This window comes from Mytilus californianus, unplaced genomic scaffold (assembly GCF_021869535.1).
Source record: "Mytilus californianus isolate M0D057914Y unplaced genomic scaffold, xbMytCali1.0.p SCAF_9, whole genome shotgun sequence".
In the NCBI taxonomy this organism is placed as follows: Eukaryota; Metazoa; Mollusca; class Bivalvia; order Mytilida; family Mytilidae; genus Mytilus; species Mytilus californianus.
This window is the reverse complement of record NW_026262745.1, coordinates 62,303,753-62,322,781: the sequence shown is the minus strand read 5'-3', so window position 1 is coordinate 62,322,781 and position 19,029 is coordinate 62,303,753. Positions and strand designations below refer to the sequence as shown.

The following is a 19,029-nucleotide window of genomic DNA, read 5'->3' as shown; positions in this document are numbered from 1 at the left end:
TACATATTTATGTCTAAGTTATGCCTCTTTGTCCGACGAACATAACTGTCTACAAACATACAACTAAAACTGACACTAAATAGAATTCAACAAATTTTAAGATTATTGTTGCCACATCCCTCCCCAGCATATTTTTACAAATCTTAAATCACAGTTAGGACATGGTATAGCATTTGTCCTGAATAATACTTCATGTGCGATCAACGTAGGAAAACTATCACAATTAACAACAAACGCACGCACATTGGTAGACTTTTCTATTACAAAGCCTCATCCTTGCTAACTGGTTCCTTGCATCGCAGTAATGTTTTCTTTTTTTCTTTCCGTGACATAGAAAAAGGTATTTCAATCATAATTCTCTGGTATCTTGTTCCATTAATATTATCGTTCTAAATAGAAGATATCTTTTTGAACTGAATGCGTAAATGAGATTCTAAATAATGTAAAAAAATATGTGTCAATTTTATGCAATGTAAAATAAACAGACCCGTTTTATAAATGACTTGTCTGTTGTGGTGAACACAATTTATATATAATAAAATGTGCACGATTTTAACGGAAAGTGAAACAAAACAAATTAACGGATTACATAATAAGATATTTTTGACTTAATCAAATGTTAATTTTTATTTATTTACTTCTACATGTTTGTTAAATTATTTTTATTTCATGAAATGAAATGTATAGGATGCATTTGATGCATGTATCTGCATAAAGATGCATTAATTTTGATATCTGTACATGTATATGTATAAAAATACATTTGATACATGTGCATGCATAAAGATACATTATGACGGCATTGTGGATATGTTTATATTGAATGTATTCATTGTGACGCGTTAAATAGCAACTGACATTATTATGTATTTACTTATTTTTGTAATTAAAAAAACAATAATGTAATGATTAAAGTGCTCACTTCCATGCTGATTTTCGATTACTAGGAGGTGTTCAAGACCTTGACTACTCATGAGGGTCTCGCACGGTCGGCCTCTTGATTAATAATTGTGTATTTGTGGTAAGTATTTTCTTTGGTCTCTTAATGTTTTTTTTTTAATTATTATTTGATAGAATAACAATAATAATAATAATAAATAATTAGAATAATTTATTTTATTAAAGTGTCGCATACTTGTATACAGATTATATAATATACATTGCACAGTAATAAAATAAGACAAATAGACTAACTTGCGGATTTCCGACATTAAGCATTGGACAGATTATGAAATGAATGCGCTAATGACGTATAAAATTAAAACATCCGTATTTTTTTTTCGGTTTCACTAATAGGATGTGTTTACACTCATATTTAGGTTTCATATGAATTTGAATTATGTTTGAAAAAACCAAAATCAGATAACTTATTTTCACTACATATACCATGTACCAGCTAGTTCAAATTTCAAAAACTAATTGACCCTATCAAGTATCCGTCACATCCAATCTTTTCCTTATTTTTTTAAATACATGTCACTCAAACGATAATTAGAGGTCATATAGTGAAACGAATTTAATGGAAACGATAGTTTCACCTGACATGTATCATATTTAAGTGTAAAATAGTAATGCATTTCTAACTGGATGGGGTGGTGTATATATTTACCCTATTTTATGGTTCAGTGTCCACATCTAATTGTTGTTATTATTGAAATAGTTGATGTATAACGGATAGTTAATGTACGTTATATAGAACAATCTGTAAACCTAGGTATATACATTCAGAAATTCATGTCGTTTAGGAGTGTTGGCATAATTTTCTCTCAGGAAAATTAATTTTGTATTACGACCTCTTTTCAGATGGCTTTATTGTTGCAATGAAACGTGTTATTATCTGATGTAAAGACTTCATTTACAGTGAAAGTTCAATATGGACGTATTTAAAGACTATGACCACATCTCTCTGACAACAGTTGTACTGATGTTGAGTTTTTCTACATTTACAGGTATGTATAATTTTTGTCTCGCCTGCGATAAAAGTCTCAGAATGCGAGACAGAGGGATTACAATCCGGCGGCGGCGGCGGCGTACACGATATTTGGTATTTGGAATCCTTGCAAGGTCTAAATGTCCGTCAAACAGGGTTCGCCTCATTTTGACCTCGTTTCATGGATTAATAATCAAAGTGTTCATGGTCGATTCCGAAACTCAGATATTATAAGCAATATGTCAACTAGCTCCAGTGTATGTAATGATTGTAGGGTATACATATATCACTGAAATATTTCATCTGATAATTAACCTTATTTTCATTGTTCATTGGTCAATGTTAAGTTTTGTTGTTTTGTCTTTTTCCCACTTACTGTACGCATTGTATCAGCTTTATTCGGTTTATGGAATGACTGTAAGATGTACCTGTCCGTCTTGCATGGTTCATCTGACGTTGACCTTTTTTTCATGGTTCATTGGACAATGTAAAAATTTTCCCGGTGTGGTCTATATTTCTCAGATACTATAAGCTATACGGCAACTGCAGATGGTGTATGGAATGATTGTAAGGAGTGCATGTCTGTCTGGCAGGGTTCATCTGACCTTTATCTCACTTTCACGGTTCATCTGAACTTGATCTCACTTTCACGGTTCATAAGTCAATGTTAAGTTGTCACTGTTATGTCAAATTCTCAGATACTGTCGGCAATAGGCCAACTTTATTTGATGTATGGAATGATTGCACGGTAAAGATGTTTGGCAGGGTTCAAATGACCTTGACCTCATTTTATAGTTCATTTATCAATGTTCAATTTTCGTTAAGTAGGTATGTTTCTTAGATACACTAAGCAATAGACTCGCTATAGTTGGTGTATGGTATGATTGTTAGATGTACATGTCTGTCTGGCAGAGAAACATAGACCATAAACTTTTAGATTGATAATGTTAATCTAATGTGATACTTATAGTAAAACCTTCATATTACAGACTTCCAACAAACATTCAATCATGATAAGTAAATCAGGCGATACTTTTCACCGTATACACTCTTGTTTATTAAAAGAAGACTGTCAACTCTATATACGATTACAATTGTATTGCCAGTTGGTCGATAGTTTAGAAAACAAATTATTAGTTGAAGTTGTAGTTGATTTATTCTTTATTTTTAGACCATTTTTACTTTATTATTTATCTGTTTGGTCCTTAATTTTTTATTCTTTATGATTTAGCACCTCGTTATTATTTCTATTTACAATATGATTGTTGGCATATTTTTTCTCTTTACTCTATTTTTTCATCCATTATTCTCCATTCTTTACATCATAGCATAGCCCCACTATATATAGGGATAAACAATCATTGGGAAAATCAGAACCAACGCGTCAAAAAACAGCATCAAGGCAAGACACTACGAACAAAAAAATATCGGTTTGTTAAGCACTACACTGACTTATAATTAAAATGGAACAAAAGCAAAACCGACCAAAATCCAGGGTGAATTTATTGTTCCCCATTGTGTAAGCCATTTGGTATTCACAATCAATGATTCAAAAACAGATCGCACAATTACAAAAAGCAAATATACAAACATGGGGAAAAAATGTTAATTTTATTAAGCAGATGGCTAAACAGCATTATCAAATATGGTGGGGGGAAAACAATTAAATAGCGGTGAAATCATGTACAACGAGGGTTAACATTTCCTGCTCCTCAAGTAGCATGAGTCGTGCACCTTACACTGTTTACTTAGAATATAATTGACCTGTTTGTTACGTGTTGTATTTTTTACACAGCGGATTCATTGTATTAAGAAATAGACATTTGAGAGTATAACAAGTTTAAGCCAATGTCCTCAATGAAGAAGTTTTATGTAATATGGCCTTTTTTAAATGATAGAACATTTTAAAATCTAGTTTTTTCTATCAATTATAAGGTTAATCAAAAGTTATTTAGAATTGTTACAGTTATATGCAGGGCGTTTTCATACAGTCATCTATCTGGTTTTGCGATAGGTAAATCGTGATGCAAACAGGATATTTCCATCCCTTTTCAATTCACCTTCCTTTCAAAAATATTTACTAATATCTTTTATCATCCTTAAATTATGTAATATTAATAATCATAAATAGTATGAATGTTTGTAAAAGTGCTCTTTGCATATTTGAAAGCTTTTCAATATCGCATAGGTTTAAGATGATAAACTTGAAAAGTTGACACGTATATCCCAGATATTCTGACATTGCAATACCATAAATGGATAAGTAGATAACATTGATATATATTATACCAAAATAAAAAAATCGTAAACACAAATTCCGTGTTTTCATATCTTCCGCCTAATGACAATAAGTGTCAGATAGATTACGTGCATATTACGTCGGTGCATGTATCTTTTAATGTTCTGCACCAGTCACAATTATACAATCATTGCATAATAATTGAAGAAAGTGAACGCTTGGTGAAACATGATATGTATAGGTTACATTGTGAATACTAGAGTGAACTTTTTGTTCAGACATGTACCCATTCACCCAGGATGGACACATCTTTCTCTTAAATTACACGCATAGTGTGGGTGGTAACATAGTTTAAATGTATATGTTTACAAAAAAGGTTCAATGCATATTTACGAGTATTTTTGCACATATTTAGTAACTTGATTCATAAATGACGTGTTTTAACTTTTTGTATTACATACAAAATGTACTATATATGAGGGTGTGGATGGCGGTTTACAGAATGGAGAATAATGGGCACAAAATGTAAAGAATACAGAAAATGGGCAAAAAAAAAAGAAAGAATAGAGAATAATCAGGTGTTACAATATAAAGAAAAGTGAATAATTGGCAAAAAGTATAAAGAATAGAGGAAAATGGCCTACTACATTAAAGAAAACAGAATTAAAGGACCCCCAATCCAGACCCTCATGATATGATCCTCGTTTTGTAACGTTATACCCTTACTGTACATAAAATACTACTGAATGGAAATTTGACGCTTCTTATATTTGGTAGTACGCCCAAATCGTGAACCTCTAATTTAAAAGTAGTTGTTGATTGTCATATTTCTATATTTTTATAATACAAAACTCATAAAAATACAAAAATGTCAGTCAAAAAGAGTATCGTTTACGAATAAGAATTCAACTTTATAGAGTCTTCTGCAATTCTTTAGGCATGTATAACTTGAAAGGAGTGATTTATATTGTTACAAACCAATTAAGTAATCTTCTCTCTCACCATTAGATATATTTGGCGCGATAACAACTCAATACGGTTAGTAATATATGCTCAATCTTGTTCTGAAGTATGTAAAACATTATAGGTTTTGTTATTTATAGAATTGGGTTTCAATAGTATACACTTATTTACTGGCTATGTGCACGAAATCAAGTGTAGTGTACACGAGACACAAAATATTTACTGAAGCGAAGCCGAGTGAAATAGTTGGTGTCGAGGGGACAACTACCTTTCTTTTGTCCGAATAGCCTGTTTTGTTTGGTGCAGTTTGTTGTAAAGTGTTCCATACTTTCTGCTATCTTTTTTTTAAATGATCATTAACCGGAGGAAATGTATTATTCAAATAGTCAATCAATTCAAAAGAAAGAATATGTAATATCCATTCGTGACACAAAATCAGTAAGTGCACTGCAAAACACACAACAAAAAACCACTTAAAGCTACTTTTAAAACATGTTTCGTGTTCTTCGAATCCCAATCGTCCAGTATTATCTATCTTACTCCTTGGGAAAAAGATGCAAATAGGCCTTATGCAGATGTTGCCATTTCTCATCTCATAAGCAATTCGAAGTCAGGGTGAAATAATAGGATCGCAAAAATCATTTACCGTTAATCCTCCAACCCTAAAATGTTTGTTTCCAGTAAATAATTCATACCCAGTAAATGGTCTCGTAAGAAAACATACTCGGGTATAAATTATAACATCATATTTAATCTTTATTGTTAACTTTTCAAATCATTGACGTCTCAAGACGATTTAGAGCCTCACATTTTGTATATTCACCTTTCTTTTGAAGAAGACTCAATGTTTCCTTATTTTTGTTTAAATTTATGGTTTCTGTGTCATTATACCCTGCATCTATATTAGGCATGTATAACTTGAAAGGAGTGATTTATATTGTTTCAAGACAAAAGGGTACAAATTATGAGCATGATTTAAATATTAAGACTAGATATCTTGGCTTTTCACCAGCAAGTTCGTCTTTTTCTTTTTTCTTTTTCTTTTTTGTATCATTTCTATTATGGACAGCTTATTCTGTCTCCATAAAGTAATGCTATTGTTTAAAAAAATAGTAAATGTTCCACCTATTTTAATATCAAATAGATTGAGGTTAAAATATATATAAAAATGTGTAAGCAGGTTAGTTTACACTCAAACTTATGTATAATAATTTCTCATATACAAAAAATGTATATTAAAATCGTTCCTGTATTATTATACTAAATTGCTAGCGTGTAAAATGTGATTGTTGGATTTAAAATCTCCGACCTCATCATATATAAATGAAATCTAATGTACCTTTGGGATATTAAGTGACTACTCGACGATATAACATAGATACGAGTATTAGAAAAGGAGATTAAAACCCGGAGTGAACTTACATGATGCTCCTACAAATTTTAAATATTTTCCCGGAAAGATTTTTATATTCCAAGAGTTTGCGACTTATGTTCTTCTGTACGATGAATAATAGTCAACAATATACATGCATATAAAACTTTACTATATTGCAAAGCTTGAAAAAAAACATATTTTTGTCACTTGTACCTTTACTTATTTGAAGCTTTATTTGAACAGTGAAACATGATAAATCATTTGCACGCTTACTTTTTGTTACGTTTTGTATCAAATACGTTGAATGTTGTTACCTTATAATAAAAATATGTAGGGGATCGTCTTTTATACGATTGATTGATAATTGGTTGATGGTTGCTTAACGCACAGTGGCAAACATTTCAAGTATGTTTAGGACGATAACAAATTAACAATAATTACAAAAGGTAGGTCCTGTAATAGAGGCCGTCCGGGAAAAAGGTCGGGAAAGTTTGGACTGCCACTGTAAAATGAGGATCTATTAAATAGCGACAGACATTTTACCTCGCAAAAGGTCACCTACCCTACGGATCCCTCAAAGAGTTGTTGCAAGAGTTCTCAACATGCAGAAAGCGTGGCACTCTCTTTACACGAGGCATAGGTTTTTACGTCCACATTCTGACCGAACGTGAGTGCGTACTTATTCATCCCGCACAGGCAAACGGATGTCCCACTTTGGCATTTTTTTAACTGTCAATCGGAAGATGACCAAAGTGACCATATTTCTATTCCCCCGTCACCCTTGGAGTTAAAAATACGCAATTAGCTGAGAACATAATGATAAGGTACAGCTTCTAAAATTAAATCAGTCTGTTTAAATCCCATTTAAAACATTTACAAATCTGTCAACACCTAAAGGTTCAAGACTAGGGCGTATCACCAAATATACAAGGTGTCTAAATATCCTTTTGTAGTACAGCTGGTAGGATATCGGGTAAAATATGTTTTATGTACTGTTAGCATCATTAGGATATACAGTAACAAAACATGCATCATACATTATGTAATACAAAAAGTTGAAATATGTCATTTATGAATCAGGTTACTAAAGTTTAGTAATGAATACTCGAAAATATTGAACTCACTTTGTAAACAAATACATTTTAACCATGTATATGTTTACAATTACCACCTACACTATGCGTGCAAATTGAAAAAAAAATAACGATGTGTTGATCATCGGTTAAAGGATACTTGAGTACTTGTACGAACTTAACTTCAACTCCATTATACACAATGCAAAAGATACATATTGTGTATCTTTCACCTTTTGTTCTGCTCGCACTATGATATATCTCGTTATTTACATGATTCGGTTCTTATAGCATATTTGATTGTTTCAGTTTTACTGTGTGTATTGCTGTGTGTTTGTTTATTCTACATTGGCTAGAGGTAATGTTTTTGTTTCTTCTACATTGGCTAGAGGTATAGGTGGAGGGTTGAGATCTCACAAAACATGTTTAACTCCGCCGCATTTTTGCGGCTGTCCCAAGTCAGGAACCTCAGGCCTTTGTTAGTCTTGTATGTTTTTTTTTGTTAATTTTGGTTCATTTATATTTTTCGGAATTTAGTGTGACGTCCATTTTTGCTGTATACATTATTGTTTAGGGTCCAGCTGAAGAAGGCCTCCGGGTGATGTATTGTTTTGCTGTGTTGAAGACCCATTGGTAGCCTTGGGCTGTTTTCTGGTCGGGTTGTTGTCTCTTTGACGCATTACCCGTTTCTGAATTTTAATAATTAAGTTATTATAAAATCAAATCTTTGCCCTCCCACCTTTTCAGTAAAATACCAATTTAAAACTTTTTCAGAGTTCACTAAATCTCCGCATCGACAAAACCAGACCGGTGTCTGTAGGATCCATGTTATGTTTTTACCTGCGTCACCAACAGTGAAAGCAGGTCTAATAACCGAACTACTCAGTTTGTTTGAATGTCCGTCCGTGTGTTAAGCCCCGGATAGCGCGAACGGACGCCGAACGGATAACTTTTTTTCAATCCGTTCATGTCCTTTAGACGACGTCCGTTATTATCCGTTAGACGTCCGTCCATATCCGTTTCATGTCCGTTCAGCGTCCCTTTTATCTGTCGACGTCCGTTCTGTCCGGTGGAAAATTTTGAGCATGTTCAAATCTTTGAACGGACGTCCAACGGATGAAGTGTCCGTCGAACGGCCGGTAGGCGTCCGTTTTTTACGGTACTCGTCCGTTCTGTTTCCGTTTTGTATCCGTTACTTGTCTGTTATACATCCGTTGGAGGTCCGGTAGACCAATTTACCAACGGACTTCTACAGGACGTATAACGGATAAAACGGATGTGAAACGGACATGAATGGAAGGATAATGGATAAAACGGATACGTACCGAATGTAAAACGGATAAATGCCAATTGAAAATTCGGGTCAGAAATGCCAATTATTAGTATGTCAGATTTCTTGAGTGTTATGAATGTTTATTATTCATGTTGGATCTTGGAGTTCGCATTTTTAAGAATAAACTAAAACCAGTTACACGGAAACTTTTGAATTATTTTAAGGTCACGTCTATGTGATCTACATGTATTGTATTGCCGCCTTTAATTTTCCGCTTATCTTGTTCGTCCGTTTTATCCGGTACGCTTCCGTTAGGTGTTCGTTTCATATGGTACTCGTCCGTTGGATATACGTTCGACATCCGTTCTGTCCGGTACGTTTCCGTTTCTCGTACGTTGCATATCCTGTGTGTGTCTGTTAGTCATTCGTTACGCGTCCGTTTTATTTGGTCAGGACACCAACGGACTCCCAACGAATAAACATTTTGTCAACGGAAAACTTTTTTTTATCCGTTCGGCGTCCGTTTGAGTATCCGGTAAGGTGTGAACACATTAGTCAGTTCGTTCGTTCGTCCGTCCGTCCGTCCGTCCGTCTGAAGACCTTCTACAGAAGACGTTAGTCAAAGTTTTCTTGGCTTTTATAGATATGGATTCATTGTAAGGTGTTCATGTCTGACCTTGACTTCATTTTAATGGTTCATTGATCAATGAAAACTTTCTCTATTTAAGTATATTTTGTAGACACTATAAGCAATAGGTCAACTATATTTGGTGCACGGCATGACTGTAAGGTGTACATTTCTGACCCGCATGTATCATCTGACCTTTACTTCATTTTCGTGGGGCATTGGTCAATGTTTAGCTTTCATTATTTGGTTTGTTTTTTGATACTATAAGAGATGGGTCAACTATTTGTGGTGTATGGAATGATTGTAAGGTGTTTATGACTGGTTGGTAGGATTTTATCTGACCTTCAGTTGGCTTCATTGTCATTGATCATTGATGATGTTAAGTTTATGTTATACTTGTGGTTAAACTTTATCTTTCAACCAAAAATCGATCATGGTAAAAAAAATCTGGCGAGACATTTCACAATGTGTACTCTTGTTTGACATACCAGTATGAATAAAAGTGTATTCATTGATTATATTTTAGTACATCTTTTGTTTGTAAATAGCTGCAGTGTGCACCCTACCAACAGAACTGCAAAATTCAGTTTGGAATTATCAGTATACAGACGTTGCGAGCAATACGCAGAAAACAACGACTCTTACGTTTGGAAGAACAACCCTACCGGAGCCGTCAAACATCATTTTGAATGCATTTGGAACAACTTTAGACAAATGGACGTGCATTTCTAACTTAACAATGTCTAGTTCTGTTTCTGTTGCAGTGTTTAAGTGAGTGTTAGGTTTTAAGGTAGAAAATAAGGAGTTAGACTACAAAAACAATAAATAACTAGATTTGTAATTGCTAACAATAACGGATGGCACCCTTCCCCCATTGGCAGGGAAATGGCAGCCATTTTGAAATTCGAAAGTCAAAGAGTGCATCTACACATCCAAATTAACATTTTTGTAAAGTTTCATTAAGTTTTGAGCATTTTCAAATTTTGGACATTTTTGTTGTTTCCATGGTAACGGCAGCCATTTTGAAAATTCAAACGTCAAACTGCAAATCAGCACATGCCAGTTATTAATGCTGTGAAGTTTCTTGCAGTTTGGAGCACTTTGCTGTCTCTATGGTAACGGCGGCCATCTTGAAAATGCCATACCCCGATTGCAAATCTGCACATGCTGGTTAACATTATGGTATAGTTCCATAACAATTGGTTCATAGAATTCTAAGATATAAGCTGGACAAAAAAAGAGGAAGAAAAAAATAAAGAAAAAAAAAGAAACGTAGAATAACAATACGTCACCCCAACTCCGTTGAGGGTGCCATAACAATATGTTGCCTTTACCTGTCTTTGTCAAATCATTAGATGAAGTCAAACAATTTAAAACTACAATAAAAAGTTATTATTATAGATAATAAACATTAATGAATTATCAAGATGAACATTATGTAATAAAAAGACTCAGTTGGTTGGTTCATAGATAACAGAGAACGTCTGTCGAGTCGAAGCATTCTGGGTTTTTTTAACGTTTGAGTTTTTTATAATCATAGGCCGCGGTTTGTTTTCTGTACTATCAAATTTCAAGTGCATTTTTTATGCCCTACCTATGGGCATTATGTTTTTCGGTCTGTGCGCCCGTTCGTTCGTTTGTCCGTTCGTCCGTTCGTCCGTCTATCCCGCTTCAGGTTAAGGTTTTTGGTCAAGGTAGTTTTTGATGAAGTTGAAGTCCAATCAACTTGAAACTTAGTACACATTTTTCCTATGATATGGTCCTTTTAATTTTAATGCCAAATTAGAGATTTGACCCCAATTTTACGGTCCACTGAACATAGAAAATGATAGTGTTAGTGGGCATCCGTGTAATATGGACACATTCTTGTTTCTTGTTACTTTTAAATTCATCAAAGATCTTAACCTGTATTAACACTCTCGAAATTAATTGCAAAATACAAATGTTGTTTAAAGAATCTTGTCAATGTAAATACATGATTAATAGAGCTTTTGTCATTAAATAAATGTATATCTTCATTTAGGAGTGATATGAGCTACAGTACATTCAGTGGAAGAAGAAGATGGGTATACCTCTGCATGAAACTAACCAAAGTTACAGATAATTTATTCTATTTTTATTTATTATCAGGTATGTAAAATCTTATTGCCATAAAAATGAAGTATTCATAATTATTAATTTTCATTTCCATCGACTTGCACGCGTTCTTTTTTCTTTTCTATATCTGTGTTCCAAGGTGGTGCTGATTGTCATCACCATGGTTATTGGTTGTGGTGTTGTCGTATTCGGTGCATTACATTACGTTTAGTTTGCTTGATAACTATTTAATATTTAGCTATAAATTAGTATAACTTCCTTTGTAGAAAGGTTCTCCAGCAGGCGAAGTGAACCTTTAAAAGAAATGTGTATTTAGATTTTTTTATGGATTCATCAAAAGAAAACTTTGGGTTTTATGTTGAAAACAAATAATGAAATCAAATATAGTTTAATTAAATAACAGTTTTCTTGATTTGTATTTGTGTGCGTTTCCTGTAGCTCAGTCTCAAGTTTTCTATGTTGTGTTTGGTCTTTGGTCTTTTCCCTTGTTTGCCATGGCGTTTTCCTCATTTTGTTGAGCCTGCGATTAACAGCAAAAGTAGGCGAGACACTGGGTTCCGCGGAACCCTTACGAATTTTTTGTTGTTGTTTTGTAATAAAAAAATGTGTATTGCTTTTTAAACTTTGATTTAAAAGATAATAGAAACCAAAGTGAAGCATATGTTTACGAATTTACGAAAAGAAAATAATTTGATTCTGTATCATTTCAAGAACTGTTGTACGCCTCCTGTTATTCATTTCTATACACTTTACGTGTACATTGTCCAATGTACGGAATAAACTGTTTTAGAAGAGAAATCAAATATCAATAATCAAAATAATTATAAAATTTTTAGATGAAGACAAATCCTTATTTCCTACTGAAAGAATTTATCACCCCGCAGCGAGCAGTATACCAGATAATAATGATCCAGTGTGTAGTACATTCTGTCAGTACACAACTCAACCAAAGATACGCACACTTAAAAAATCAGGTATTTTCTATATGTATTGTGAAAATGTATTTCGATCTTGTGTTTTTTTTTTTTTTTTTTTTTCAAATTTCGTAACGTTTTGTTTTTTGTTTTTTTTTTTTGAGCTTTCACACAGTTTAATAAACCTTAAACTACATTGATTTGATTTTGTTTAAATACAGTAAGCTGAATATATATTCTAGATCTCAAATGCTAATAATATGTTACAATTTATTTAAACAAAACATTAGAAACTCATCTAGAAGCTATGTTATTCGCCGTTTCAGAATCTAAAATGTAGGTGATTTCATTGTTCGTACATCAAACCGAAACAAAAAGTCACATCATTGGTTGTATTTGAATTGTTTCTGTCATTATTACCTACTCCCAACGTTTTTGAGTACGATTTTGAAAGAATTACTCATAATGTGTTTGATTCTGAGACGGCCATTGATCACGATTCATTATGCACGATTGTTTATATTCTAACTGTTTATGTTTTTCAGGTAGCAGTGCCACTTTACCTGGCGACGTTTCCTTATGTGAACCCTGTGGCAGTGCTTGTGATGAAGGTTTGCAATTGTTTTCGACCATTTGAATATTAGTCTAATATATGCTTTATAGATGTACCAAAGCTGAAATTAAATATTTATTCGTCGGTAATTTGTTGTGTAAGACTGAAAACAATATAGGCAAAACAAGCAGGCAAAGACAAACTCTAGTTAACAAAATGATTCAGCTACACGAACTCAACAGAAAACTAAGGATAAACTTAAGTGCTGTTGAAACGTGAATAGTTATAGATGCACTTTTCTCCACTTACACGTGCCTTTCCTCTATAGAGCAAAGTCAATAGAACCATCCGTATATTTAAAAAGAATATGTATGCATGAACATTCAAGTAAAAGTTGAATGCGCTGAATGACTCACAAAATATATTTGCTACGAAAGTCACATATTAGTAAATCTTTAATAACAGATTGTTAATTGTAGTGATATCCGGAAGTAAAATCGCCATATGTCCCCAGTTAGAGTACACTTTATAACCTGACAAAATCAGATTACATTATTAGGATTTACAGGTATCATTAAAATCTATTCTTTTTTATTTGTGGTTTGTGTTTCAAAAAGTTATTTGATATTCAAGTATTTATTGCAAAGGAAATAAAACTGTTCACAGAATCATGTTGGAATAAGTTTGCAATTTAAATCTTCGCAAATGAAACTGTCATATTCAATAAATACAATAGCTATTATTCTTTGTTCAATTTATTAAATTGGAACTTTAAATTTATCTTTTCTAAACAATCAATAATTGATAAATTTGGCAGTACAAAAAATGAACCCCTAGTAATGTACCAATACTGAAAAATAACCTACATTATCAGAGCACACCAAGTTTACACATGTTAAAAGCGTTGAGCACTTGATCATCATTCTATTAAACCTTTATACAATTTTTGAAGCAACTGCAGAAATGACATCAACAGAGACAATACAGAAAACAACAATACCGCGCACTTCTACTGAAATGGACACTACGACAGAAGGAATATCAACAGAGACAACACTGAAAACAACGACACAATCCTCTTCTACTGAAATGGAGACAACACTTAAAACAACGCTACAACCCACTTCTACTGAAATGGACACTACGACAGAAGGAATATCAACAGAGACAACACTGAAAACAACGACACAATCCACTTCTACTGAAATGGACACTACGATAGAAAATACATCAACGGAGACAACACTTAAAACAACACTACCACCCACTTCTACTGAAATGGGCACTACGACAGAAATTATAACAACTGAGACAACACAGAAAACAACGCTACCGTCCACTTCTACTGAAATGGACAAAACGACAGAAATTATATCAACTGAGACAACACAGAAAAAAAGGCTTCCGTCCACTTCAACTGAGATTGACACTACAACAGAGACACCACAGAATACAACACTACCAGCCACCTCTACTAATTTAGGAACAACAATACAACATACAACAATTCATATCATGCTTGATGATACAGAAACCAATATCAATATGAAAGTAGTAACTACAGATACTAAAGACAAAACAACGATTGAAACTCAATCTACAGGTATATTTCAAAATATCTCACCTTTCAACCCAATATAACGTCTTTAATTTTTAATGCATCATGTAAATTGATGATATTTTGATGCGGCAACAATAAGCTACTATGGCAAAAACAATATACTATCAGAATTAGATAAACAATCTAGTTTGTTGTTTGAAGGTATAAAATGTTGATATAAAAAAATACTATTTTTGTGTACATATATACAACTTATTATCATTGTTAAAATATGTTACGTTAACGTCGCGAGCTGTTACAAATTCGTGTCCGTATAGTTTACGAAACATTTAAACATGAACGTTTAGTTGATTATATAATGTTTACTATATGCCGCCTACATCAAAACAGGTATACATGGTATGCATGGTAAATGTAAGACACAAAGGTACTTAAAAATACACTGAACGAAAATGTATTGCTATTTGTTTTTTTTTTTTTTAATCATAGATACTGAAAATCTGAAGATTTATAGTGGACCTATTATAATAGCAGTTATAGCAAGTGTGGGTTCTTTAAGTGTTATTATTACTTTCGTTTTCCTCAAAGGACATTCGATGGTTAATACAGATGAGATGACGTGAGTATTTGCTCGTTTTTCCTTAATATCTTACAGGAGTTTTGAAATATCTACACTATCCTAAAACTCCCTTTTAATATTCCTTCGGTTAACATGTTTGTTTACAATTGTTACTATATACTACTTTGTCATCATGTGTAGTGTGCAGTACATTACCATCATTAGATAGAGCTTTCAACTACCGCTAGGGGAAAACAGCAGTAGATTATAAATCTGTTCACATTCATGACCTAAATCTAGGTAATAAACAAATCGTCGTTTATGGGGGTAAATTTTGCTAGGAGAACACATAAATGCTTATTAAACTAGAAATCAGGATATTGTTGGTGCAAAATGTTCAAGAAAAAAAAATAGGTAACATTAAAATGAATGAAGTCATTAGTTTACAAACTTTAAGGAACGTAAGAAAATGATATTTTGCAATTATTGCTTGACACACGCTACACCTTTATAAACCAATTAACAGTACATTAATATCAACATATGCATATTTCAAAGAAATGCATGCATTACAAGTTTTGTTGGCATTAAAAAGCGGACCTGAGTATTGATCAATTCAAGTTATTATCAAAACCGGAAAATAAACTAAACAATAATACAATAAACGATTTTTAAGAGTAAGTATAAAATAGGAACGAAAGATACCAGAGGGACAATCAAACTCATAGATCGAAAACAAACTGACAACGCCATGGCCAAAAACAAAAAGACAAACAGACAAATAATAGTACAGATGACACAACATAGAAAACTAAAGACTAAGCAACACGAACCCCACCAAAAACTGGGGGTGATCTCATATATTCAAATGTATTTTGTAAAGTAACAGTCGCAACTCACATATGAAGCTTTTTCATGGAGACAGTCAAATGAGCTTACACAAAATAAATGCCTGATAACCATATAAGAATCAACAACAGAAAATTCCCTTTGCATATAAAAGTTGTTTTTGTAACTCAAGAAGAGTTACCTTTTTTATTTTTCTTAGTAACATAAATCCCTCATAGGTATCACCCTTTCTTACTAAATTCTAAATTAATGTCCTATTTCAAATCAATATCTTAAACGCATATGTGAAGTAGATTAACTTGATTACCAAATGTGCCAATTTCATTCGTATATCAATAATTGCTTACTTTAATTGATATTGCATGCGGTGTGGCACTTTAGACTTTTACAGAACGTGTTTGCCTCTTGTAATAAGTTATTAACAAAAATACCTAATAACTTCAAGGAAAATTCAAAACGGAAAGTCCTTTATCAAATGGCAAAATCAAAAGCTCAAACACATCAAACGAATGGAAAACGACTGTCATATTCCTGACTTGGTACAGGCATTTCCTTATGTAGAAAATGGTGGATTAAACCGGGTTTTAAAGCTAGCAAAACCTCACACTTGCATGACAGTCGCATAGAATTCCATTATATTGACATCAATGTGTGAGCAAAACAAACAGACATAATAGGTAAAAATGTAAAAATTTGGGTTATATATTGTTCAAGTCATATTAATATCGATAATTTGTCATCATCATTGTCGGTGGTTGACTTCACTATACTGTCGTGCGTATTTAACGTGTTTTGAAGGAGTCTTTGGAATATAATTGTAAATTTGAAAATTGTTGGAAAGGACATCATGACTGATTTTAACGTGAGAGTTTCAAATGATATAAATAAAATAAATGTATGTGGTGTACGTCAATAAGACATCAACCCAACTACAAATATATCCAAAATACAATTAATAAATGTTTATCCACATTCTTGTTGTGATCACATTACACTATAAATGGCCTCCCGTGATAGGATATTAAGTGTCCACATCAAGTTATGACAGACGTGAAAAAAACAGTAATAAAGACACCGATATGGTCCTTGAATTATTTTTGGATCATACTCTTATACACAACGCTTATTTTCACAAAACACAGGTCAAGTTCGAATTTAATTAGGTGGCGTCACTTTTACCATGTTAACCGTTCTTGAGTTATGCCCCTTTATTAATGGAACAATTGCTGAATATGTCGTTTCCGATCTCGAACTTTAGTTTGCCTCAGCAAAATGTAATGAAACTTTTACACAATGTTAATTACTAAAAAACACAGATCAAGTTCGAGTTTTGGTGGCTTCACTTTTAGCGTTCTTGAGTTATGCTTCTTTATAAATGGAAAAATTGCTGAATTTATCGTTTCCATTCACTAATTTTAGTTAAGTATCATTTGAAGTAAACTATAAAACAGTCTGTACAAAGAACATAAAAAATGGGTATGTAAGAATACAATGTAATACTATATAACGATACGGCGATGTTCATCATAATTTGCAGTGAACATATTCAAAATTTCTGAAAACTGAAAAAAATCGGCTTAATACATATACATATATATCTATACAGTTTTTCTTTTCAGACACGAGAAAGGAGATGAAGCATATGACATTACTCCAGAATTTTTTTTTTTATATAACGGCCCAAAATGTGGATTTCAGAAAATTGCAATTCAGCATTGGGATTGTCATTACGATAACTCTTAAATAAGCAAGCTTTGTAATAATTCGTAAAGAATATGAAAATGGCCATGTTTTGATGTAAATGACTTGTATATGTTGCTTGAATTTTCAAAATAGTCGCTGACATTGAAAACAACAATATTTTTCTAGTGTAGATAGAACATGCGATTCCGTATGGATTGACAGAGTAAAGAATAATTGGCAAAAAGAAAAAAAAGAATTAAGAAAAATAGGCAAACGAGAATATGGGTATACAAGACGCTTGGATATAAAGAAATGAAAATAGGGAAAAGCCTTCAAGAATTGCAGAATAACGATTTACAGTCAAGAGCATGACACCCTGAAGAGAAACTGACGATTTGTTGGCTCAAAGTCGAATTAATGTCTTTGAACATGTTACAGATTGGAATGATCAATCTTAGAACTGTTGCCTTGTTGATTGCATATAGAAAATCAACACGTCTATCGATTTCATTCATTTTTAACATGTTATAGGTTCTTCTTTTTCAGTTAGTAATAATTGGCTGGGGAGCCGCATCGATACAATCGAATATAAGAAATTAGAGAAATAATCCACTTTACACCAGTCAGAGTGTTGGTTACTTGATGTGCAAGCTCTTCAAAAGTACATTTTTGGAGTGTCATAATGGTTAGATTATTCAGGTTTGTTTTATGCGAGGAAGAATCCGAATACTTCCAGAAAATTTATAGAATAAATATCAATAAGTTGAAAACTTTTTATCTGCAGATATATGTTAATATATGTAAATATAGAAGATAAAATAAAGGAAAAAATACGAGAAATAAAGAAATCGCTGAGTGAATAATGTGGTTGCATTGCCTAAGTAGAAAACCATATTAGTTTAAAGAAAATGAGAACAGAAAATTGTTTATACATATTTTTCTTTTAGTATTCCTTTAAAGTACTACCTGCAACTGTTTGTATGCAATACGTACACTCAATATTTGAATTTAGTTAACCTTTTCATGATCCTATTGAGAAAAGATCATACTTAGGAATTTTGGAACACATACATGTATATGTCATTAAAGAGCATTATACCGAATGCACATGACATCTGTTTACGGTTATATATTGCATATATTTATGTTAGTTTATACGTTTTAGAATATAAGTTATTGTCATAGTATTATAACGCTTATGTTGATTCGTTTGATGTCTTAATTGGTGGTAACTTGCGCATTAGTTTCGTCGCAGGTAGGTGAGACATAGGGATTACGATCAGGCAAATTTGGTGAAGTCGACGGCGTTATCAATATGTATACAGATTTATA

The 19,029-nt window shown here is 32.8% G+C and overlaps 1 protein-coding gene across 1 annotated transcript; it reads left to right on the top strand.

Moving 5' to 3' along the window:
* Positions 1 to 1,616: 1,616 nt before the first annotated feature.
* Positions 1,617 to 18,467, top strand: LOC127714523 (mucin-5AC-like). The gene is made up of 8 exons (XM_052220608.1): positions 1,617 to 1,949; positions 10,030 to 10,252; positions 11,505 to 11,611; positions 12,415 to 12,552; positions 13,038 to 13,103; positions 13,998 to 14,648; positions 15,096 to 15,225; positions 17,634 to 18,467. The coding sequence occupies exons 1-8, from the start codon at positions 1,874 to 1,876 to the stop codon at positions 17,755 to 17,757; spliced, it is 1,515 nt and encodes a 504-aa protein (XP_052076568.1). The 5' UTR covers positions 1,617 to 1,873; the 3' UTR covers positions 17,758 to 18,467.
* The last annotated feature ends 562 nt before the right edge of the window (positions 18,468 to 19,029 follow it).

What these genes read in the sequence shown, in the direction of transcription:
- LOC127714523 (XM_052220608.1), top strand. Translation starts at nt 1,874, where the DNA reads ATGGACGTATTTAAAGACTATGACCACATCTCTCTGACAACAGTTGTA. An exon ending in CTATTTTTATTTATTATCAG is followed by an intron (nt 11,612 to 12,414) that starts GTATGTAAAATC and finishes TAAAATTTTTAG; the next exon opens with ATGAAGACAAATCCTTATTT. An exon ending in TGGCAGTGCTTGTGATGAAG is followed by an intron (nt 13,104 to 13,997) that starts GTTTGCAATTGT and finishes CAATTTTTGAAG; the next exon opens with CAACTGCAGAAATGACATCA.